This window comes from Solenopsis invicta, chromosome 3 (assembly GCF_016802725.1).
Source record: "Solenopsis invicta isolate M01_SB chromosome 3, UNIL_Sinv_3.0, whole genome shotgun sequence".
Taxonomy (NCBI): Eukaryota; Metazoa; Arthropoda; class Insecta; order Hymenoptera; family Formicidae; genus Solenopsis; species Solenopsis invicta.
In genome coordinates, this window is record NC_052666.1 from 29,888,778 (window position 1) to 29,911,798 (window position 23,021).

General features: G+C 32.5%; 6 protein-coding genes across 11 annotated transcripts; 2 read left to right on the top strand and 4 right to left on the bottom strand.

Annotated features, from left to right (window-relative positions):
* Positions 1-2,003: 2,003 nt before the first annotated feature.
* On the bottom strand, positions 2,004-5,556 carry LOC105204539 (methylenetetrahydrofolate reductase). Its single transcript, XM_026132155.2, has 5 exons — positions 5,024-5,556; positions 3,937-4,163; positions 3,122-3,282; positions 2,260-2,582; positions 2,004-2,172 (listed from the first exon to the last, which is right to left on the bottom strand). Exons 1-5 carry the CDS (start codon positions 5,302-5,304, stop codon positions 2,112-2,114), a joined length of 1,053 nt encoding a protein of 350 aa, XP_025987940.2. The 5' UTR covers positions 5,305-5,556; the 3' UTR covers positions 2,004-2,111.
* Positions 5,557-5,918: 362 nt separating this feature from the next.
* LOC113002622 (phosphatidylinositol N-acetylglucosaminyltransferase subunit P) lies at positions 5,919-6,544 on the bottom strand. The gene has a single exon (XM_026132154.2). The coding sequence runs from the start codon at positions 6,401-6,403 to the stop codon at positions 6,017-6,019; it is 387 nt and encodes a 128-aa protein (XP_025987939.1). The 5' UTR covers positions 6,404-6,544; the 3' UTR covers positions 5,919-6,016.
* LOC105204540 (EKC/KEOPS complex subunit LAGE3) lies at positions 6,096-8,438 on the bottom strand. Of its 4 annotated transcripts, none has more exons than XM_011173636.3 (4): positions 8,335-8,438; positions 7,575-7,638; positions 7,367-7,495; positions 6,096-6,593 (listed from the first exon to the last, which is right to left on the bottom strand). In XM_011173636.3, the coding sequence occupies exons 2-4, from the start codon at positions 7,589-7,591 to the stop codon at positions 6,467-6,469; spliced, it is 273 nt and encodes a 90-aa protein (XP_011171938.1). In that variant the 5' UTR covers positions 7,592-7,638; positions 8,335-8,438; the 3' UTR covers positions 6,096-6,466. The 4 variants fall into 4 exon arrangements, with proteins under 4 accessions (XP_011171938.1, XP_011171937.1, XP_039302388.1 ...); XM_011173635.3 differs by having other exon boundaries at positions 8,194-8,336; XM_039446454.1 differs by lacking the exon at positions 8,335-8,438 and adding an exon at positions 8,108-8,193.
* Positions 8,359-13,957, top strand: LOC105204542 (glucose-6-phosphate exchanger SLC37A2). Of its 2 annotated transcripts, XM_011173638.3 has the most exons (10): positions 8,359-8,501; positions 8,581-9,299; positions 10,190-10,268; positions 10,353-10,488; positions 11,095-11,460; positions 11,782-11,826; positions 12,313-12,508; positions 12,582-12,730; positions 13,082-13,384; positions 13,464-13,957. In XM_011173638.3, the coding sequence occupies exons 2-10, from the start codon at positions 9,023-9,025 to the stop codon at positions 13,530-13,532; spliced, it is 1,620 nt and encodes a 539-aa protein (XP_011171940.2). In that variant the 5' UTR covers positions 8,359-8,501; positions 8,581-9,022; the 3' UTR covers positions 13,533-13,957. The 2 variants fall into 2 exon arrangements, with proteins under 2 accessions (XP_011171940.2, XP_011171941.2); XM_011173639.3 differs by lacking the exon at positions 11,782-11,826.
* On the bottom strand, positions 13,838-15,636 carry LOC105204541 (gamma-secretase subunit pen-2). The gene is made up of 3 exons (XM_011173637.3): positions 15,307-15,636; positions 14,214-14,318; positions 13,838-14,139 (listed from the first exon to the last, which is right to left on the bottom strand). Exons 1-3 carry the CDS (start codon positions 15,365-15,367, stop codon positions 14,000-14,002), a joined length of 306 nt encoding a protein of 101 aa, XP_011171939.1. The 5' UTR covers positions 15,368-15,636; the 3' UTR covers positions 13,838-13,999.
* Positions 15,637-15,728: 92 nt separating this feature from the next.
* LOC105204543 (transcriptional repressor protein YY1) lies at positions 15,729-22,457 on the top strand. Of its 2 annotated transcripts, none has more exons than XM_011173640.3 (3): positions 15,729-16,270; positions 19,478-20,072; positions 20,336-22,457. In XM_011173640.3, exons 1-3 carry the CDS (start codon positions 15,781-15,783, stop codon positions 20,448-20,450), a joined length of 1,200 nt encoding a protein of 399 aa, XP_011171942.1. In that variant the 5' UTR covers positions 15,729-15,780; the 3' UTR covers positions 20,451-22,457. The 2 variants fall into 2 exon arrangements, with proteins under 2 accessions (XP_011171942.1, XP_011171943.1); XM_011173641.3 differs by having other exon boundaries at positions 19,520-20,072.
* The last annotated feature ends 564 nt before the right edge of the window (positions 22,458-23,021 follow it).

Consider the following 23,021-nt stretch of genomic DNA (forward strand, 5'->3'; position numbering starts at 1 on the left):
GGCGCGCGCGCGCCTCGTCAGCCTCGTGGCGTTCGACCATAGCGCGCTTCAGGAGTGGCTGCGACTCCTTAAGCGCCCCGCGCTGACATTTTTGCGAAATACTTTCCGAGACTGGAAACGTTATTTTATAAAAGTAACACATTGCTTTCGTTGTTGCTAGAGAGAAACCTGAAAGTGGCCATCGCGACGTTTTCCGTGAAACCGTTGAAACCCCCGTACACTACCGCCAAAACATCCGTTTTCGAAATATTATTTATATAGCACATCTATTTAATAAGATGTCGATAAAAATGGTTAAAGTCAGAGTTGTGCGTCTATGCGTAAACAATGTATAAAATATCATCTATTTAAATTTATAATTTATGAATAATAAAAAATTTGAATTTGATATTTTAATTTTTAATATGTTATATATTTAATATTATATATTTTTACTATTAATACATTAAAATCAGATGTATCAACAATTTTAAAACTTAATTTCTCTTTTCTGTGTTGTGCTCTGTAGGGGAAAGTAGGTAAATTGCACGCACCTAAGGGAAATTTATCGCAGTGAAGTGATTTTTAAAGTTGAAATCGATACGAGTACAGAAATAGAAACTTTAAACATTTTTTTATCATTATGTATTGTCATATTGAACAATTTTTTATTTGATAATGCTATATTCAGCAAAAAGAAGCAAGTGGTTAAACGAAAAAATTTCTCGGGCCTTGGGTAATTGTACGTGCGGTTGGATAAATGGACGCGGAGGAAAAATGAGGTTATAGCCCATTCTTTTAACTACACTACACTGCACTACACTGTACTAGTGGCACTATAGTTGATCTCACGTGGTCTCACGCCTTTCAAGATGGATGCGTAAAATTGTCGACGGCGGACTTGATTTGATAAATAAACAATTACTGGATGACTATTTAATTAAATTTAATAAACAATAGCTCAAAGAACGCAGGAAAAAACGTACTTTTGTTAGGTATAACAAAATTAAACGAATAAAGTAAAAATACAGACTTATTGCCTTATTTTCTGAACGCCAAAATCGCAAGAAAAATCATGATTTTACTTTTTCTTATTTTTTAAATTAACTACGTTTTTAAATGATATAACGTATGGTTATATATTTAAAAAATGCCTTCAGCCTACAAATATCGTCGTGATATAAGTTTTATTCATCGGGAAGGTGCCAAACCACGAAGCGTACAATTACCCAGTGCGTACAATAACCCTACTTTCCCCTATTATACAATTTACAATATAGTATATTAACATTTGTATTATATATCTTTATGAAAAAAATTTGTGTAAACGTCACATATTATTTATGCAAAAAAACCATGTAAACGTAATTTTGAAATATACAGCATAATTCTAACTAAAATTATATAATGGAGGTAAAAAACTCGTACCTTCATCAAATAATTTTAGCACAGACTTGAACCACTTTTATCGACAGTCTTGTAAAATGGATGTGCTATGTAGTACCAATTTTGAAAATGGATGGACTGGTGGTAGTGAACAGGGAATTTCGACGGTCCCGCGAAAAAAAGTCGGAATAGACATTCTCAGCTTTCTCTCTTGTCGTTATATAAACGACTATTCTATTATCTTTTTTTTTACGAAATTTTTTAAAATGATTGACATTCAATTATCTATATTGCTATTTGAGTTAACACAGAATCTGTAATGACTTTAATTAATTGCAAAACATGGCTCATAAACAGGGTTGAGAATGTTATTTTAAACAAGTAACACTTACGTTACTGTTATTACACTCCATGAAAGGAAAGAAAGCGATAGCGTTAGCTTATTTGCTTGTAGTGAGGTGGAGAGTAGATGAGAATAAACGCTAGTTTTTCTTCGCCCACAGGAAATTTCACTGCTTTAGCATCAGAAAGCAGGGATTAGCAAATTTAGATTTCAACGCAATTTTTTGCGCATCCGCTCAACGTTTAATGCTTGAATAGTACCTTTATGGTGCAGCCAGGGTAATAATTAAAATGAAGATGTATGGTCGGTTTTTATTTTGTTTCGTATAAAAAATTAACTGGATCTTTTTTTCTCGCTCAGCTAATAACATTGATCCTGATCTGGAGCATGGTAGATTTCTGCACTATGGGTTTTTCCCTTTGAGCGATTCTACGCGTTTGCATATTTCCGCCACCAACGATAATCTATAAATACATAATATACGTAGGAGGAATCATTTTTTTTTCTAATTTAGCATTACACTTTTAAAGGTGCTATTATTAATGTTTTACCTGTTTAACGTGAACAGATGAAAACCACATGCAGCTCCGCTTTCAATCACGTCCGTAATTATTCGCGTTATCAGGTCGACTGAATATTCCCTTGCCGCCCGATCATCGTCCTTCATTCGTGCCAAATCGTTTTTAATTTCAACCGGCACGTCGAGCCCGCACATGTCCATCATTTTCTCCAGACACGCATGACTCGTTGGCGCGAGGAGTCCGGGTAGGATCGGAACTCGAATCCCAATTTCTCGGCAATCCCTCACGAAATCTATCAGGACTTGAGATTCAAAGCATATTTGCGTTATGATAAAATCCGCGCCTGTCTCCACCTAAAAGTATTTTACATTTGAAGCAATTAAATCGGTCATTTGAAAAAAAATGACGTAAGTCAAAGTTTCATCGAAGTTGAAATACTGGAAGGAAATTGTGTGCCAGATAGTATACGATATTTATAATATTCATAAATATTTATTACTGCATATTTTATAGAAAAGAAAAACATAAAATTTATTTAACATGATATTAAAATATAGATTTTATACAATTTTATAAATATTTTTACGCGTGTGTGATATTTATGATAAATCTTTATGATCTGTTCAATGTAATTATAAAAATACAATATTTATGAAATATTTTGGTAAATTTTATAAAATATTCAAATAATTTATTAGATAAATATTTTATAAATCTTTTATAAATATTATATACTGCGGCTAAAATATAATCCTTTCCTGATTCTGAATCCCCTGATATTTTAATTCTGACAAAAATTGTCTTATATTGTTTTTTAAATGACCGATTTAAATCTCGGTCTCGATAAATCATGCTCGCGTGAGTTACAACTCGCAATGTCGTCGATTGTTACTTTCGCTTTCAGGTAATACAAGTCGAGCTCCTTGGAGGGTGATTCTGGATGCTTTTGCGGATATCCTGCGACGCATACACAAAACGTATCACCAAACTGTTCTCTAATGAAAGCGACCAAGTCCGATGCATGTTCGAAGTCACCATTCTTGCACAGTGAATCTGCAATTCGGGCAAAAAAGTGCCATTTTCCCGGCAAAAACTCTGGGAGATTGATAAATTCGAGCCGCAAAGATCGATTTTATCGCAAATTTAATTCTTTTGATTCTAACAATCACAAACATGGTAGGATGTTAATTTTATCGATCACGATTGTTTAATGATATATTACACGCTGTGATCTACAGGATATTTTGAATCTGAATGTATTTCAAAAGATTAAGGAATCTCTGGAACATACTTCATTTATTTAGATTCTTTTGCTTTCTAAAAAATTAAGCTTCACCGAAAGAATTTGAGAGAAATTATAATTGAAAAATAATCAGAAAAAAAACTTTTGCATTATTTTCCTTCACTCGAAAAGTAAAATTGCAATTACATTGTACAATATTTTATATATGTTGCAGTTGCATATAACTCACAATTTTATACATTATTATGTATGAGTAATTTTTCTTCCTTATTTCAACACTTTTTATTTAAAAAAAGTTAAACCTTATTTTTCTTAATTATTTTTTTTCTGTAATGTAACATAAACAAACAAAAATTACATAATTTGATTATATATAAGTTGTTCAATGGATAAATTAAACGATTGTCCATCAAGATAATTAGAGTTGGTTGAAGAGTCATTGTAGAAAATGTTAATTTAATTACCTCCTCGCAATGCAAATATATTAACTATTCCAAATGTAAGAGCTTTTTTCAGGATATGGACAACTTCGTGACGCTTTAGACCCTTAGCCGCTAGATGTAAAAGGGTATTAGGTGGAAAATTTTCTACTAAGTCCAACGGTAGATAGTCATCGTTGCCGGAGGCTATTTCATTATGCCACGTTAACGCGTAAAAGAAAGGCGAATATTCTTCCATATCTGCGAGAAGTCTAATATTCACATTACACACACATATATATATCAGGGCTAGTACTAGTTAAAAAGTCAAAAATTAAATAATAAAATTAAAAAATTAATTAACTTATTGTTAATTAATTAAAAATAATTTAATTTTAATTAGTTATTTTTAAATCACATAAATTTCATTTATTAACTTATTTCCAAGTTAATAAATTATGCAGAAGAAAACAATTATAAGAAAAAAAATACATTCCCACATAAAAATAATATTTTTTTATATATAAATATAATTTAGAAATAAAACATTAAATTTTATGATCTATATTATAATTATTTTGAGTAATTTCAGTAATTTTAAAAAATTACAAATTTTTAATTTAATATGAATAACGCTTTTTAAAACTAACTTTTAATTTAACTTAAATTAATTTTAATGCAACTTTAACTGAGTTAGTTTCTATTCATGTAACTTTTAATAAAACTAAATTAATTTTATAAGTCATTAATTTTAACTAAATTTTATTTAAAAAATTATATTATCTTACTCAACCAAAATGTATATTTACATTTACATACACACACACACACACACACGCACACATACATATACAAAATTTATATATATACAAAATTATATATATATATATATATATATATATAATATATAATTTTTACGCAAATCGTGTTTTTTGTCATCTTCTTAAGAAGCAAAAATCGATTTGTCTTAAAAAAAAAAAGATTAGAATTATGTACAGTTATAACCTCGATAAAATCTGCATCGAAAGTTTCGTATCTTAAAAAAAATCTTGCTCCTTTTATTACCATAATTGTTTTAATTAAAAATCATACTGTCGATGGTGTAACTCAATTTTTTTTTTATTATACAGACCTTCGGTAAAACGTACCGGGTTTCCTCGTGGAAACTATTTCAAAGCTATAAAATATCTCGTTTTTGCTCTTTCTTGTTCTGTCTCTTAATGATTGTCGCAAATCCATGATCGTCTTGTGGAGATTTTTGATGTGAAAATCATGTGTAGGAGGATTATCCTTGCTGTCGTTTTCATCAGCGTTGCTCGTCTCGCACGTGTGCTTCTCAAGAATTACGTTTCTCATCATAGAATTAACGATACTCATAAATCGAAATGTTGATGCTCTCATCCCACAGTCCATACTGACTTACATCGTATTATGTAATATGCATACAACATGGAGATATCTCCGTACAGTAATGCGTGTATAATATAAAAATGTACCTTGTATGTATGTTATATGTATATAATGTATAATTACAGATCTTATAAATAAACGATGTCCATCAATTTCCAATGCTAATCAATATTATATATACTTATATTTATTAACTTTTTTTTATTTTATATTTATTAAGTATTGATAAATGTATAAAATATATATTTATTATGTGTATTTTATAAATTTAATAATAATAAATGCATGAAATATACATATATACATATCTAATTATTTGTTTGTATGTGATTTCATAAATTATTTAAATATAAAACTTAATCAATTTTAATACTGATTAATTATAGATTAATAATCAATTAGATTTAATAAAATTTTGAATATATCGTGGCAACAGATTTTGGAGATAATTCCGCGATGCAAATTGTATTTTAAATAAAACATTATGGATTTGAACGATATCTATCAAAAATCTATGTAGTATTTTTTCGCCTCAAAATTCATAAAAAAATAAGTGTTCTTACATCATTTAGAGATCATTATTTTGTTGTTAAATTTTAAAATTTTAGCCTACCAGATTCTCGTAACACATGTATTTTTCAAATATTATTTCTAACAAATTGTATACCCATCTCAAGGAAAAAGAAATTAGAATTACAATTATTACAGCAGACAATTATGAATCTTTTTTCAGATATAATTTCCGACAGACTTCTGTGATTGGTATATCAGACACAGCCGGTATCCCGTCTGAAGTGGTTTCGGTTTTCGGCAGGACGTACTTATCCATGATGGTTCGAATATCATCGATATCCGGAGTTATCACCATGTTGATAGCCGGATAAATCAGGAACGCAAACGTGGCAAGAGCGGTCAGTGCCCATATGGGTATCGCAACAGCCCAATATTTGGAAGGCCAGTACGTCAGGCCCAAGTAATCGTGCAGCACTTCGTCCGGTATTATTGCCCATATCACGTACAACAGGAAGAGCATATTCGATCCGATGTACATAGCATATCCGTAGACTGCCCTGGGACCATAAGGCGCGGGAGTGTGCTCCATAATGCATATTACATGTATATTTCAAAACCAATGGTGATGAAATATAATCGGCGAAGTGTTGGCTCAGTAATGATCGTACGTCGGCTCGGGTGGACCAAATTGTTTGATAGTTTCCGTGACCAACAATAGATTATCAAAGAAAGACGTAAGCGCTACACGTATCTTTTTTGCTTCTTTACCGCTGAACGACCTGCACGAAGAATGGTAAACATTAGTAGAGCAACATACATAAAGAAATTTATAATAACTCTTATTGATATAAGCTAGGCTTACAAGGTGTAAAAGTATGAAATGCGGATTTTTTTTCAAAAAAAAAAAAACACGTTAAATTCGAGAGAATGATAAAAAGTAATTTATTCAAAGTATGCTCCATTGTTAGTTATATATTTTTCCCATCTTTCATGAATATGTGCCATATTTATTACTTATCAATTATTAACATTTTGCATCATGAAAAAATAATCAGACACAATTTTGTCAGAAAAATAAAGATGGAATTTAAATTTAAAAATTGTAAAAATTTTCCTGTGTAAAAGAGAAGACTGTTAAAAGCAAGTTGTAACATTTATATAAAAAAATGTTAAGATATAAAAATGTAAAAAAGTAGAAATGTGCTACAATGGTCATTACAAATTTTTATCCTTTTATCTTGTCCAATATCCTTTTATATAGATGTTGCAATTTACTAGTGTTTTTAATTCCAGTCTCTCCTATCAATCAAAATCCATGATTTTCAAGAGTAAAACAAGAAATCTAAAAATTTCAAATTTTCCTGATTTTTCCTGCTAGTAAATATCCTTAATAAAATCCTTCAATAAATAAAAATAAAATAAGCAAAGTTCTTAAATTTCACAATTGTTAAAGACTTGTCTGTAATTTTCATTTAATACATAGAAAAGTTGTTTTTCTAGATTCTGCAAAACTTACTTGCTCTGCTAAGAGTTAATACAACTTTGCACTTACACTTCCAGAATATTGTTATTTAATTCAAGCTTCTTTGTGACTTCGCTTCTCGATGGCTCTTTGTCGACTCGAAGTACCTGATATACAACTTCTGCTTCTCTGGGACTTGGGAAAGGTACAGACAGATCCCTGTGTAATGCTAAAGTGTCAAAGATAATAAATGAAATGGCAAATCTTATTATAAACAAGTAATTTAAAATAAGGATACACTTTGAGGTCACTCATGGCATTCTACAATGCAAATTGTCCAAATTGAAATCTACCACACAATTCTGTAATCATAAATCATATCAATGTAAGCACATTTTACAAATCATTACATTATATTCAACATTATATTCGTAGTCTATGCACATACAAAATATTACTATAGATATATATGTATGTAGAATAGGTATTATGTATGTATATAATAAATAATTTAACTCTCTGGAGTTGACATGAAAAGATCTTAACTCATTTACTGGATCTATGAAATTCATTTATAGTGATTAAAAAATATCAATTAATTTTAAGGAACCTAAACGACATAACTGTTGTAAAAAAGAAGAAATACTAAGTTTATTTTAATAACAATAATTTAATATCAATAAGTGATTTCAATAATAGATCCTTGTTATCAGTTCCAGAGAAAATATTCAAAAAATACGTAATAAAATTAAAAATTGAGAATTAAAAATTATAAAATCAATACTAATTGATTAATTAAAATTAAAAACTACGAGATATTAATTTTTCTACTTTTCTTCAGAAATATTTATTGTTGCGAGATAACCTAAAACTGATCGTGACATTAACGAACTTGCACAACGCAATATTTTTTTTACCTAACGTAATGGCAATAACGTTATCCAAGAGTCCAAGGACCATGCATAATTAACACATTCGAAAACTGTTGCAATTAGCGATATGACAGATATTAAGTCAATGTATGTATGTACGTTGTATGCATATGTACGTGAGAGTACCATCTGTGGGCTGCTGTGGGCGTTGCAGACTGTTGCTGACGTTCATAACCAGTCATCTCGTGGTGCAGTAAACACTGCACTTTCGAAGAAAGAGAGGGAAAGGAAAGACAAAAGGCTGGATTGCATTTACTGAGAATTTTTCATCTGCGGAATTCTTCTTCAACCAGGTAGACAATATTCCACAATATTCTCATGTTTTCTTCACCACTATTCTCCTTTTCTAAAGACGTTTTCTTTGTTTCTTAGGTTATGACTGACAGCTGCGTTTATTTACCACTTTTACTCCATTAGTCTAGGCTTCGATTGACGCTATATCAAATCTTGACCAGACAGACAAACGATCAGTAATATGCGAAACGTGGAGACAACGGAAGCAACGCTGTACTTGAATAAATTGTCGAGAGATCGCACAAAGAGATCTCTATATGTTCGTTGATTAGCTAATTAATATAATTGTGATATTTATTATTTATTTAAATTTGTCTGCATTTTATATCACGTCGAATGTTTACGATAAAGATTATTCAATTTTGCTCGCACAAAAAGAATCCTGCCAAAGGGTACAGAGTCCAAGGTTTTGTTCGATGAACATATATTTAATATTCATTGAGTTATCGAATGATATTGAAGAAAGCTGAATATTTATATTGAATGATACTGAAAAAAATACTCCAAGAAAGTATTAAGTATGAACGGACCAACAAAAGATCTGCCATGGGGTCTGCAATGTGCAAGGTGTGCATGCAACGGTTGTTGCGAGCATCGCCGTGTCAATTGGATGGCATGGCACCAGGGAGGCATCCTGGCGCTCACCTACCTGGCATACACTTGTTATCATTTGACTCGAAAGCCGATCTCCGTGGTGAAGAATGTCCTGAGTCTCAATTGCAGTGGACTGCCAGTACCTGACAATGTTTTAGTGAATGATAGTAACCGGAACACCTGGTGCGACTGGGCTCCATTTGGTAAGTTAAGAGATAGAAGAGAGTGACAGATACACAGAAAATAACATTAGTATCTAATTAAAACTAATTTATTTTATTTATTAGAATTGGGAAAATATTTTTTAAAACTAAATTAAGTTAAAATTAACAGTTTATAAAATTAATTTAATTACATTAAAAGTTACGAACCAAAAAACTAACTAGTTAAAAGTTATTTTAAAATTAAATTAAGATAATTTCTTTTCTTCTCTTTTACATAGATAAATTTTTAATTTTTAATTTAAAAAAAAAGTTAATAAGTTAAAGTTTATATTTTTAAAAAATAACTAGTTAAAATTAAAATTTAACTAAGTTAAAAGTTATTGTTAAAAGTTAAAGTTAACTGTTTAACTTTAACTGTTTAACTTTATTATTTAACTTTTAATTTTTTTAACTAGTTATTACCCAACCCTGCTATTTAACAATCATTATTTCATATATGAGGAAATTATATTCTTGCTTATACATAATTTTATCTTTAAAGAATTTAATTTTGAATATCAACAAAACATTTTTATTCCAATATTATAATAGTTCTCTAAAAAGCATAATCTGATTTAATGTTTTGATAATAGTATTAAATTCTAATTCTTAGTTTGAAGATATTTTTTTTCTATTTGGTATTTTTTACACTTAACTCATGAAAATGATTATTGAATAACAAGAATATATATTTTTTATGAAACTATATAAAATTTTTTCATGCAAGCAAATTATCTCTGTTTAAGGCTATATAATCTCATTTTAATATTTAATAATTCGCAAATAAAGATGTTTTCAAAACAAGAATGTACTTTTTTCTTGTATAAATATCGCAGAAAAAAACGTGCTCTTATTAGAACGTATGAATAAGCTACGTTCTTTATTTACAGACACAGAGGATGCACCAGCATTACTCGGTATGTTGGACTCAGCATTTCTATTCACATATGCAGTGGCTATGTTTTTCAGGTTACTATCTTGAAGTGAACATCATTCGCTAAGAATTCACAACATTATTTTATCAATAAATGTTTTCTTTCTTTCTTCATACAGTGGGCTCATAGCTGAGAGAGTGAATCTGCGATATTTCCTTTCCTTTGGTATGCTCGCGTCAGGCATATCGTGCTATTTGTTTGGAATCGCTAAACCATACAACATTCATAATTTTTGGTACTTCGTTTTCGTGCAGGTAAATATCAATAAGGTTACTGCATCAGTAGCTAAATAATCACCAGTAAATAACTTCAAAAAAAAAGAAAATTAAAATAATTAGATTTTAAAGTAATAAATTGCAATTAATATTTGTTAGATCTACTTTTGTACATACAGATTTGATTAAAGTATTATTTTTTACTTGAAAATGTCAAATATTAAGTAAAAAAATAAAATATATATCTATACTAATGAAAAAAATATACCTGTAACATTAATTAAAACTAATATAAACTTATTTAATTTAATTTATAAACGAAATGGAACATATTGAATTAGCAAAAAAGTTTGTTCGTTTTTTTTAGAGTGGAACGAAACAATTTTTTTGATACACAAAAGAATTAAAAAAAAAGAGTGAATCTAATTGAATATGCGCCGAAGCAAAAACCGAATGAACTTATTTGTCAACTCAATACGCATATATTAAAAGAAGTAACTCTTACATTAATTATTTATTATCAATCTTTTTAAGATCGTGTAATATTAAAATTTTATTTATTTGTTCATTGACTGGTGACTTTACATTGTAAAATATTCTAAAATGTAGACATTCTTTTACTTCTTTTTCTTTCTCGATATATAGGCGCTAGGTGGAATCTTTCAAACTTCCGGATGGCCAGGTGTAGTGACCGTTGTGGGAAATTGGTTTGGAAAAGGCAAACGCGGTTTAATCTTTGGCATATGGAACTCTCACACATCCTTGGGAAATATATTAGGCAGCTTGATCGCAGCGGCGTACGTCGAGTCCGATTGGAGCCTGAGTTTCATAGTACCCGGAGTGATAATGGGACTGGTGGGATTTCTCGTCTTCCTGTTTTTAATACCGAACCCCGTCGACATAGGATACAGTCCGCCTGCTTCCACCGGATATCGGAAACTTGACGTAACGAATAGCTCGGATGATGACTCGACTGACATAGGTTACGAATCTCGTAGTATAAGCGAGGACGTAAGTTTACCTTGTAATTGCTGTTGATACTTTTGCGCTTTTATTCACCAAATATTAGTATTAGCATAGTAGATGTTTTTTTTTATTCTAATAAACGTACATTTTTGTAGCGTAACTATAACACTATTTATTGATTAATGCACGTAATAGCACGTCCATAATTAAATTATAAGCATGATCTCTATGTTTCTGTAATTACAATTTTATTTTAGTTTTCCTAGGTTTTTTTTAGTAATGCAAGTGTGCTGAGATAAATTGTTAAATTTTTGTTAGAGTTGTAGTTTGCACTTCCGTAAATAAATAAGCATCTACTGTACCTAGCGTGTCATCTATCGCTGTGTCTACCGTGAACAACTTGCTGCCGACGTAAGTGCATGCCACTATAATAGTTAACACTGCTGTGTAGCTTTAAAACTGTTATTTTAACGAAAAATTGCAATGCATGTGTTATACGATGTATATTTAATTCTTTGTGTAATTCTTATATCGTGTAAGGATATGTAGGGTCACTGTACTAATTAATAAATAAATAAGAAATTGAACTAGTCAATGAACAAATAAAACAACTTAATATACTTATATTTTCAAGTAAAACAATATTTTAATCAAATCTGTATGAAAATTAGATCTAAAAAAATATCAATAAATTTGTAATTTATTTTAAAGTTTTATTTTAATATTTTTCTTAAAAGTCATTTACTGGCGTTCATACAGCAACTAGTGTGTGTGCACAGTGCCCCTATATCTCGAGCAGCAATGTGTTACTATAAAATTTATTAATATCACAACTGTTTTCTTCTAATACGCGCATAAATATCATTAGTAATATTTATTGTAATTTGTGTCTAAAAGAACACGGCACGTTCTGAAACCAGCCCGATGCTGTCCGGACACCGACGTGATCACAATACATCTTGCAACAGCGCGATTGGTTTCATAGGAGCCTTGAAGATACCGGGTGTCATCGAATATTCTTTATCGTTGTTTTTCGCGAAGCTCGTTAGCTATACATTCCTTTACTGGTTACCATTATACATCGCGGCTTCAAGTGGGTATTTGAACAATATTAATCTTAGTAATAATCTTTGGTTTTAAAATATTACAATAAGAGTTTCTTACAGCTACGTACAGCGCAACTGTGAGCGCAGATCTTTCGACTCTATTCGACGTGGGTGGCATAGTAGGCGCCATAGCGGCTGGAGTTCTGTCGGATTACAGTGGCATGAGCGCGTTAACGTGCGCTGCGATGTTTGGACTTGCATTTCCCGCGGTGAGTACAATTTTTTCTGTCTGATAGATTTTTAATAAACTTCCCGCTCACGCGTATGCCTCACATTGTCGAGATTAGTAACTTTGCTTAAACATGTGTTTTATAATATTTATAATTTTTATATTATAGGCAATGGATTTGATTCGTTTTGATGTGAAAATTTTAGATTTGATTCAATTCAATTTCGAACATATCATAGATTCGACTTTACAAATTCTTGATTTGTACATCTCTAGAAAGTAGCATTTCTAATTTTATTGATTGATAATGTACAATATAAATCCGAATAATACATAAAATCATTGTATATATACAGCGTTTGTATTTTAATATCTGCGTTATATATTTCAGTTATTTATATACGATTATACTGGAAATACCAGCCTAGGCGTCAACATAGTATTATTACTGATAGGGGGACTGTTAGTAAACGGTCCTTACGCATTGATAACGACCGCTGTGTCAGCTGAATTAGGAACTCATCCCAGCTTAGGAGAAAATTCAAAGGCCTTAGCTACAGTGACTGCTATTATCGATGGAACTGGTAGTATCGGAGCTGCGGTCGGTCCGCTGTTAGCAGGTCTAGTATCTCGATGGGGCGGATGGCATGACGTATTCTACATGCTTATGGGTGCGGATTTATTCGCCCTGTTGGTAAGTTCTCGTCTTTTTTGTTGACATATAGAAACGACATCATTACGTATAACATGCATCATGTGTTTCTCTGTTTCAGCTTCTATCCAGATTAGTTTATAGAGATATAAGATTATACGTGCAAAGACGAAGAGTTATTCAAATTTAAAATGCGAAACAAAATTCGCAAATTGTTGCTTAGATGCAGAGGTATATGATTTTTACGTATTTGGATCTGCGTACTTATAATCTCGCTCGTATTTCCTTGCAGCATATTTTCGAATAAATCGATATGCGAGAGAGATTTAAACGTACGAAAATAAATACAGTGTATTTTGGACAGCATTTTCTGTCATATAACCGTTAGACACATATCTGAAAGTAAATAATTTTAAACGGAGAAATTATAATAGCGCTACTATTTTTAAAAAAACTTGTTAAAATTCGATATTTTTTAATTATATATGTAAAATGTAAAAGAATGTTATTTTTTTATTGCTAAATATCAAATGTTACCATATAAATTTGTAATTATAATTATATTACGACGTAAATATATTACAAAGTCTAATATACAATTGTTTAATGCACATATTTCTGCAATAAATTATCGTGTATTGAAACGAGGAGTTAAGCTCAAGGAATGCCAGTGGGAATTATGTAGCTGATAGCGTCAGCGAATTCACCCCACGCGGCTCTCTGAGTTTGAAAGATGATTATCCAAGCTATTAGGGCGGCTGTCCAGATGATCGCGCCAATAGCAGAGAAAATTACGTCTGAAACGTAAATGAGTATCGTTAAAGAAAAGAATCTAAAATTCATTGTAGGAAATAAATTAATCAATACCAACATCTTTTAATCTGCTTCTGTTCTTCGTAAGGTGGTGCTATGAAAGCTTCTTTTGAGAACCAAATCGCATTCACAGCCCATAGGAATGGCAGCAGTGCAAAACCAGCTGTAACAAAGAGAGGTTGGAGAAAATATTGGCGAGTTAATGTAAAACTTGCAATTTTTGAAACTTCTCGCTGTGCTCTACATTACTCTTTGCATTTAAAATCTATATATACATATTTAAGTTTGGAAGAAAAAAAGGTAAAGAAGAGATAAGCATCACTAGGAAATAAAGAAAGAAGTCAATGATATAAAAATTAAACCTCAATACCATGAATTGTGTATTGCAACACAAATTCTTTATTATACTTGAAGTTTAATTCTGAACTCGATATTTTAAAATATAATTTCTGACAATTTATATGTGCCATCTATAGATACTGTTTATAAATTTATACATATATGGATATATAAAAAATATTTATGACTGAAAAGAGAAATAAGACAAGTTGTTCATTTGTTGTAATGACAACTCAAAATGACAATTTGCAAAAAAGAAAAAAGCCTTTTATTTGATATAATGAATACAATAAATGTAAGTTTTGAACTAATGTTGTATCTGTATATACACTGTATGAATTTTGCAGCAGGGAATAACACATCTGACTCAATTTTGCTTCAGTTAACTGAACACCAATTCTTTAGAAAATGCTACTAGGGTTACAATATTTATAATCTTTTTTTCTAAATAAACCACAAAATTTTTTTTAGAGTTGAAGTATATATAAGTCATTGCAGAATTTTTTTATACTCGTGAAAATAATGACAATTCAGAAGTGTCATGTGTAAAGAAAATGTTGAAAAAATGTGTATGCAAAGTGTATTGATAAAAATTAGAATTTAAGCAGCAAAATTTGAAGACAAAATTTTGCTTGTGTCAAAAAAATTAATGCAATATTTGAAATGTGTCATTGTACATTCCTATCAAGACACTTATGTCAAAATGTATGTTGGGCATATTACACCAACATATCGTAAAACTCGATAAACTGTTGCTCAAAGTATCAGTCTCAAGGTCATTTAAAATAATTATCGCTTTATGAATGACGTACCGCGAAAGTACCACTTGCAAAGGTGCAGTTTTTTCTCGTTCGGCACTTTGGACAGGTCCATGTCGTAGCGACACAGCAGACAGATCCTAACCTAATTTCCTTACTCGGTGCCGTCTCAGGGCACCCTATCTATCGTTCCTTCAATCAAACGATCCAGACGACGGCCAACATCGGGCTGGACACAGCTGGACAGTCAATCGATCAGCGGGGCAATCCTTAAATCGCGAAACACGAGTAAAATAACAAGAAAGGTAAAGAGAAAGGAAAACAAAGAGGCTGTGCCGCGTCAAAGCGTTTGGTCGCGCTCCGCAAGATGGCGTCGCGAGCACACGCCGGCACGTTGCGCCTCCTGGCGGCCGGGGGTGTCACGTGAGAATCTGTGGGTCACGTGGCCGCGGGAGACGCGCTCGAGTCCCCCGAGTCTCCGCCGAGTGAGGCCTGTGTCGCCAGGCCAGCCATTTTGGTAAGCGTAACATGGCGTCGCCGCCGGAGATTAATATGGCGTCCTCGGACATAATAACCGAAGTGGAGATTCAACCGGACATCCAGGAGGTCGAGATAGAGACGATACCAGTGGAGATACCGTGCGAGACCGTGGAGACGACGATCGAGGGTGAGGACGGGCAGCCGATGATAGCGCTGCAGCCACTGCCGGAGCCGGGCCGCGAGGAAATCATACTGCAGACACAAGAGGAGATCGTCGGCGCCGACCCGCTCAGCGTGTACGACCAGATTCCGGTGCCGGACAACGACATTTATGTCGAGTCCAGCCCGGGGCCGTCGCGCAAGGCCGCAAAGAAGGCCCGCAAGAGCGGTGGAGCGCGCTTCCGCACGTCCGAGCACGCGATCTTCGGCGAGATGGCCACCGAGACCAAGGCTAGGAAGTGGGAACAGAAGCAGGTGCAGATCAAGACGCTCGAGGGCGAGTTCTCGGTAACGATGTGGGCGTCCGGCACGGACGATGGTGAGTGCGTCGCATGTGTGGCCGCGTGTGTCACGCGTCCCGATGAATTTCTGGCATATCCTCAGGTTCCTTAGTCATTTTTTTTCCTTTCTCTTTTTCTCTTCTTTCTCTCTCTCTCGCTTTCTCTCTTTTCCTTTTTTCCGCTCCTTTCGTCATCGCTCTCCCTTCGCCGAGGGCCTTCGGTCCAAAGGACGGCTCTTTTTTCATCTTTCTTTGTCTCTCTTCTCTCTCCCCTCGTTCCTCCTGGCGCTCGTCGTATCCTCCACGCACACACGGGCGGGTACGCACTTCCGGTGCGATGCTGAGATCGATACTGCGTCGCTCGCACGGGCCGTGAAAAGCGAACTCCCCGCGGAGGAATCGGCGACTTGGGCAGGTCGCGCGAGCCAGCCGGCTTGACAGGCTGCGTTGTTTGTTTTGATCGCGCGAACGCCATTATGCTTGGCCCCACGGGGGCAGCCATATTTTGAAAATGGCCTCTTTTACGCGGTGGATCGCCCGCCCGTCCGCCGCTACGAGCAAATGGCGGCGACGGCGGCGAACGAGCCGAGCGACGTTACGGCTCGTTGCGGTACTCGACGTCCCGTCGAAGCCGATGCGTTTCGATTCCTTCAGATTTTGCGTCTAAAAAATGGATAGACGATTAAGTAGATAGAGCGATTCTGGGCTGCGTTTCATTAAAGAGAAAAAGAAAGAAAGAAATGGAGCTCTCGACAACCCGAGACGCACAAAAGGCGCCCGGGCGATGCTCCGGAGCAACGCTTCGACTTCTGACGTCACGATAGATCCATGCTGCATCGCGAGCGCATGTACCGGGTGTTCCAAATTGCAGTCAACGACGACACGAGCAAGAACGATATTTCATTGATTCGCGCCTCTCGTTTATTAAATATTCTAAATGTGTGGTTAAAAACGCGTTTTGTAAAGCTATCTCGAAAATTTTGGCCCGTTGCAGTCGTGTAATTTCTTTGACAAGAATTTCGAAGACTGTTACTAAGGACGCGATATAACGGGTATCCCGTTTCACTGTGCGTTCCCTTACCCTTAGGCTCTGCGCACAATAGAAGAATATTAAGATACTAAACAAATAGGAATTCAAAAATTTTAGATTCAATGTCTTCAATGAACATTAAACATACGCACAATGGATATAAATAAAATATAAGGTACAAATGTGTGTCGAACAAGACATTATAGATAAATAACTTATTATTTATTTATTTATTGAAGAAACTGTTCTAAGAAATAGGAACTGATTTCTATTCCTGATATCTAAAATTCTTCTATTGTGCATAGGGTCTTATCCTGTATTTCTTGAATGATAAAACATATTTTTTGTTAAACTTGCAATGAGAGAAAAATGTATCTAAATATATTTAAAATATCTAAATCAAGGGTAGTAACTAGTTAAAAAGTTAAAATAAAATATATAATGTAGTTAAATATAAAATTTATATATTTGTATTGATTATAAAGCAAAAGGCTTTTGAATACAAATATATAGATTATTTACATTTAACATCATGTTGCTCGTTTATTTCAGCCTATTGAAAAACTACAAAAAGTAAAGTTAAATAATAAAGTTTAAAAAAAGTGAATAACTTTTAGTTTATTTTTAATGATTTAATTTTTACTTTTAACAAGTTGTTTTTGAAATCCATAAACTTTAATTTATTAACTTTATCTCAAGTTAAAAGTTTATTTATGTAAAAGAGAAATAAAATTATAAAAGTAAAAATACATTCCCACGCAAAAACTAATATTTCTTTCATATAAACTTAATTCATAAATAAAATATTTGATGATTATTTTGAATAATTTAATTTAAAAAAATTATGAATTTCTAATATAAGTAATGCTTTTAAAAATTAACTTTTAACATTACATAAATTGATGTTTATGATTATAAAATTTAGTCAAGCCATTAACTTTAACTTAATTTAGTGAAAAACTATATTAACTTACCCAATTCTGATTTAAATACATTAAAACGTATTTTTATAGTTTGAAAAAATTTGATATTTCTATTTCTGTAAATTAGATAAATTATTGATAAATAGTACAATGTACAAATGTGATAGTTTTAATTGCTTCATTTAGAGAAAATTTCAAAATGTATGTAAATACATCCAATAATGTTAAGTTATAAAATTATTTTAATTTTTTAAATAATTTTAGAAATTTTTATCTTGCAATTTTAGCATACATTTTTTTCTAAATGTCCTAACAACCCTGCCAAATTTATTTTGTTCTCTCTCTCTCTCTCGCCAGATATAATTTCATAAATATACATATATGCAGAGTTTATATTTACATATTTACAAAATATGTAATTTATATATCATAAACTATATGATATAATTAGATCTTTTCACACAAAGTTGCTGTATGGAGATTTTCTTCTAAATTTTGGTTTTGTCATTATTACAAGGGAATTTTTTGGAAGAATGAACAGTTTAGAAGAAAAATACAAAGATCTATATATATATATTTTTATTCTCTCAAAAAATCCCATGTGATAAAAACAAAATCTAAATTTGCGGAAAAATTCCCCATCTTGGCAATTCTGGCTGTTTTCCAATTGGGACACAATGATTTACAGTCGGTGCTTTCCATTTAATGACACAAGTCGATACAAACAATTCTACTTTTTTTTTTTATATTCAATGAGTAACAAAGATAGAAGAATGCTTGTGTCACTAAATGGAAAGCACTCGCTGTGTAAGATTTTTTTTAGAACGCAATTTGAATTCTAGACTTGATTTATAATACACTAATGACTGAATAATCTTCCTCTATGCAACTTAGATTATATTCACATTATAAATGAACATAATTACCTCCAAAATGTTTCGGAAGTTTGATGACACTGATATATTTTACACGCTCCTACTTAGCTTTTTACAGTGTCAAGTAGTGTAACAGTTGAAACACTTTGTGTTGGATATAATGTTATACTGTGTCATCTGTGTATCTTGTTGGAAAACAGTCTTTGGTTCGCGTTGTTTGCACTTTTGGCATTCAATATCTTTGCTCTCTCCAATACTCAAATATATATTTATCACGTTTCAAGTACAAAAATTTTTGAAAACTTCAAGCAACGCGAACAAACCTATTATTAAATTGCATGCATATCATATAGTTACCAAAAAATCAAAAAATTATCGTAGCTTTTTTGGGACCGCTCTCCGTTTGTTGCTGTTAAAGGTAACATCCTATTAGCGCCTGACCTGGATGTGGATGTTCCAGATGAAGGTTCGAATCCAGAACCAGATCCCGACTACACGGAATACATGACGGGCAAGTCCAATACCAAGTTCAATTCAAACAGCTCGGTATCAGACGGTATGCCCGGTTTGGATCTTTCTGATCCGAAACAACTCGCCGAATTCGCGCGGCCAGGTCACAAGCTGAAGGTGCGCAAACCCCCGGTGATGGATGGTGTCGAGCGAACGATCGCGTGCCCTCATAAAGGATGCACGAAGATGTTCCGGGACAACAGTGCGATGCGCAAGCACTTGCATACGCACGGGCCGCGGGTGCACGTGTGCGCGGAATGCGGCAAGGCTTTCGTCGAAAGTTCTAAGCTTAAACGACACCAATTGGTGCACACGGGCGAGAAACCGTTTCAGTGTACGTTCGAGGGATGTGGCAAGAGGTTTAGTCTTGACTTCAATCTTCGTACTCACGTGAGAATCCACACCGGCGACCGGCCGTACGTGTGTCCGTTTGACGGATGCAGTAAAAAGTTCGCACAATCGACGAATCTTAAGTCGCATATATTAACTCACGCAAAGGCCAAGTAAGTTTCGCTTCTTTGTTACGTAAAATTTGAAATAAAAACAAAAGTGTGAAAATCTATTAATTAAGAGCTATTCGCAACAAAGAATAATTTAAATAATAATTATGCTGAATATTGCTGATTCCAATTATAGTTTGTAGAATATCAAAGAGATAAACTGCTTAAATGCTCGATTATATAATTTAAAAGATCAATGTGTCAAAATATAAAGTAGAAAAAAGGGAACTAGTTATTTAACAAGATTTTTTTTTGTATAATTTCAGATCTCGAAACGCGATTGGGAGACAAGTACAACAAATTCAACTTCAACAGCCTCAATTTGTCCAGGTTGAAGTTGCAGATGTGGACAATCAACAGTTCATTGTCTACGCCGATTAGCCCCCCTAAAAACACTGATCTCGTATATCTCCCGCTGAACACTACTACTGTCTACTACTAAAGTGTCGTACAGCGATACTTTAGTATTAAAGTATCGTAACCATTAATTATTAATCTAAATAATGTAAATATTTTTACGGCGCGTACAAGTTTTGTCATTACACATGACACAGACAGTCAACTAGCCTGTCTTAAGAGAATTAATGGAAAAATTAATACCTCTGTGCTTACAAGAAGTTGGCAAGAACTAGAAAATCAGTTTTCAATTTTAAAAGATTTTATGAATGCTTGAAGAATGCTCATTAATTAAACAAATCATTAGGAATGCACGGCTCCTTGTTTTTTCTAATAAAAAATTTAAAAAGTTATTCAAAGTCAGATTGCGTATTTCATAAAGAAGTATTTTATAACTATTGTAAATTAGCTCTCATGGCTGTGCTAAGTAGAGCATTTGCGTCACTTTTGATTCGCATGTCTCGAGTCCAAAACCAAATTAATGCTTTTACATGACAAACTTGTTGCGAATTAAATATTAATAAAAATTGGACAGTTTACATTTTATTCATAAAAGCATTCTTGTTATAACAAATTTTTCACAATAATGAAGATTAAATAAAAACAAAGCACAATGCGTTTTGTTACTAAGAACATCAATAAAGATCTTTTTATACGCGAAAGTTCTTTTTTTGTAAAATTTTGAACAAAAATTAAATTTGAATATTTAATGAAGAAAATAAGAGTATCGCGCTTCAGAAGCACCTGAGACACGCAAATTAAAAGTTACGACGTGGATGTTTTATTAGTACAGTCACGGTGGCTAATTTATAAATTATAAAATATCTTTATATAGTATGCAACCTGATTTTAAACAACTTTATCAATAAAAAAAAAATTTTTAAACAAGGGGCTGTGCACTCATAATGTTTTGCTTAATAAATAAGTATTTTTCAAGTTGTTCGCAGATTTTTTAAATTGAAACTTTTTTTAATTAAAACTAATTTTCTAGTTCTTGCTTATTCCTTGTTAGATATGAATTAATTAAAGAATGTGTTTGGAGCACTATATTATCGTAAAAACACGAGAGGGCAAATAAAATTAAGCAAGATTTAAAGGAAAAAAAGAAAAAAAAAGATTATGTACCTTCTAAGATAACACGAGCTAGACTGTGTTGCGTACTGCTCAATTTCTTGTTCTATCAAGAGAAATCGAGTACGCTCGCATATATACACACATACATATATATACATATACACGAACACGTACACACGAGACTGTATATATATAAATATATATAAGTACAATTAAAATATTGTATACAGTATATTTTGGAGAAATTCAGATGGGAATAAACCACGAAGATGCATCTTTTTCCGTCGGACTCAATTATACCATCTTGGTAACATACGAATTTTACACTGTATAATGCTGAGACTTGTTAATAGTTGAGAGAAAGGGAAGGAGGTTAAGCGTGCGTAACGTATATTACGAAATCCGTAAATATCACGCGATCTTTATCGTATATTTCGCGATATAATTTTTTTTCCTTTGGTTGGGGACATAATCTAAAAGATACGAAACATGTTTGACAGATATGGAAAGAAAAACGTATTTGAAAAAATTGTACAAAAGTATATCTTAATGATGATACTATACCCGATGTGATATTTGCGAAAAAAAAAGGAAAAAAAAACGTGACGTTTGCACGCGCGCATCGAATGACTTGGAACGATACTCGGTGATACGTGAAATTTCGAGTAAGAAGCAATATAACTATGGATAGATTTAATATCGAATTAGAATAAAATGATTACTGCGTGCATCTCTCATTACGTCATTGATCATAATTATATTTGCATATCATAATTTTATACGCGCGATGTTAACTGACATACTTATGACATAAGTACACATGTGCACCAGCCTGCATTGAATTAAGCGAATTTTGGAATAATTTGTTTAAATCCTGTAAAGTATATATACATATATATATATTCTTTCATAAAAAAAGATGTTACTTTGCAGCTGTACATATAATTCTTGTGGATGTACCCATCTGCTGATAGTATTTTCTTGTACATACGAGAAATGCCTATCCATCTGCAAAACGCGTGCTTTATAATTATTTAACTCACATAACCACCAAATAGATTATAAATGAGTATTAATTGATATATTTAGAAAAATATTAATAAATTAACATTTTTTGTAGATACATATTTATATACAAATAATTTTTATTGCGTGCACAAGCAATTTAATCAGATTATATTAATAAATAAAATGGTTTAAAAATTAATAAATTTATTAATATTTTTAATCAATATATTAATTTTATTACTTTATCTTGTAATTCGTTTGATGGCCATAATTCACGAATATTTAGAGCATGCGTTTTGAATGTAACTTTGCAAATTCAGATGGCTAGGCATTTCTGTTCTCGTGTACAACCCAAAGTCGTTTTATAAAAGAGAAACAGGATTGGTTTTTTTTTTAATTAATTAACGTTTGATAATTGTTTTTAGATCACAATCTTTTTTCAATAAAACTCATTTTTATAATTTATTTCTTTCG

Excerpts from the sequence above, each read along its gene's own strand:
- LOC105204542 (XM_011173638.3), top strand. The coding sequence starts at position 9,023 with ATGAACGGACCAACAAAAGATCTGCCATGGGGTCTGCAATGTGCAAGG. Across the intron at positions 9,300-10,189 it reads GTGCGACTGGGCTCCATTTG|ACACAGAGGATGCACCAGCA; the intron begins GTAAGTTAAGAG and ends CTTTATTTACAG. Across the intron at positions 11,827-12,312 it reads GTGAACAACTTGCTGCCGAC|AACACGGCACGTTCTGAAAC; the intron begins GTAAGTGCATGC and ends TGTGTCTAAAAG.
- LOC113002622 (XM_026132154.2), bottom strand. The coding sequence starts at position 6,403 with ATGGAGCACACTCCCGCGCCTTATGGTCCCAGGGCAGTCTACGGATAT.
- LOC105204540 (XM_011173636.3), bottom strand. Across the intron at positions 6,594-7,366 it reads AATAACAATATTCTGGAAGT|GTCGTTCAGCGGTAAAGAAG; the intron begins GTAAGTGCAAAG and ends TTCTTCGTGCAG.
- LOC105204539 (XM_026132155.2), bottom strand. The coding sequence starts at position 5,304 with ATGGACTGTGGGATGAGAGCATCAACATTTCGATTTATGAGTATCGTT. Across the intron at positions 3,283-3,936 it reads TATATTTGCATTGCGAGGAG|ATTCACTGTGCAAGAATGGT; the intron begins GTAATTAAATTA and ends CCCGAATTGCAG. Across the intron at positions 2,173-2,259 it reads CATCTGTTCACGTTAAACAG|ATTATCGTTGGTGGCGGAAA; the intron begins GTAAAACATTAA and ends ATGTATTTATAG.
- LOC105204541 (XM_011173637.3), bottom strand. The coding sequence starts at position 15,367 with ATGGACCTGTCCAAAGTGCCGAACGAGAAAAAACTGCACCTTTGCAAG. Across the intron at positions 14,319-15,306 it reads TTGCAAGTGGTACTTTCGCG|CTGGTTTTGCACTGCTGCCA; the intron begins GTACGTCATTCA and ends TCTTTGTTACAG. Across the intron at positions 14,140-14,213 it reads ACAGAAGCAGATTAAAAGAT|ACGTAATTTTCTCTGCTATT; the intron begins GTTGGTATTGAT and ends TTTACGTTTCAG.
- LOC105204543 (XM_011173640.3), top strand. The coding sequence starts at position 15,781 with ATGGCGTCGCCGCCGGAGATTAATATGGCGTCCTCGGACATAATAACC. Across the intron at positions 16,271-19,477 it reads GGCGTCCGGCACGGACGATG|GTAACATCCTATTAGCGCCT; the intron begins GTGAGTGCGTCG and ends TTGCTGTTAAAG. Across the intron at positions 20,073-20,335 it reads TTAACTCACGCAAAGGCCAA|ATCTCGAAACGCGATTGGGA; the intron begins GTAAGTTTCGCT and ends GTATAATTTCAG.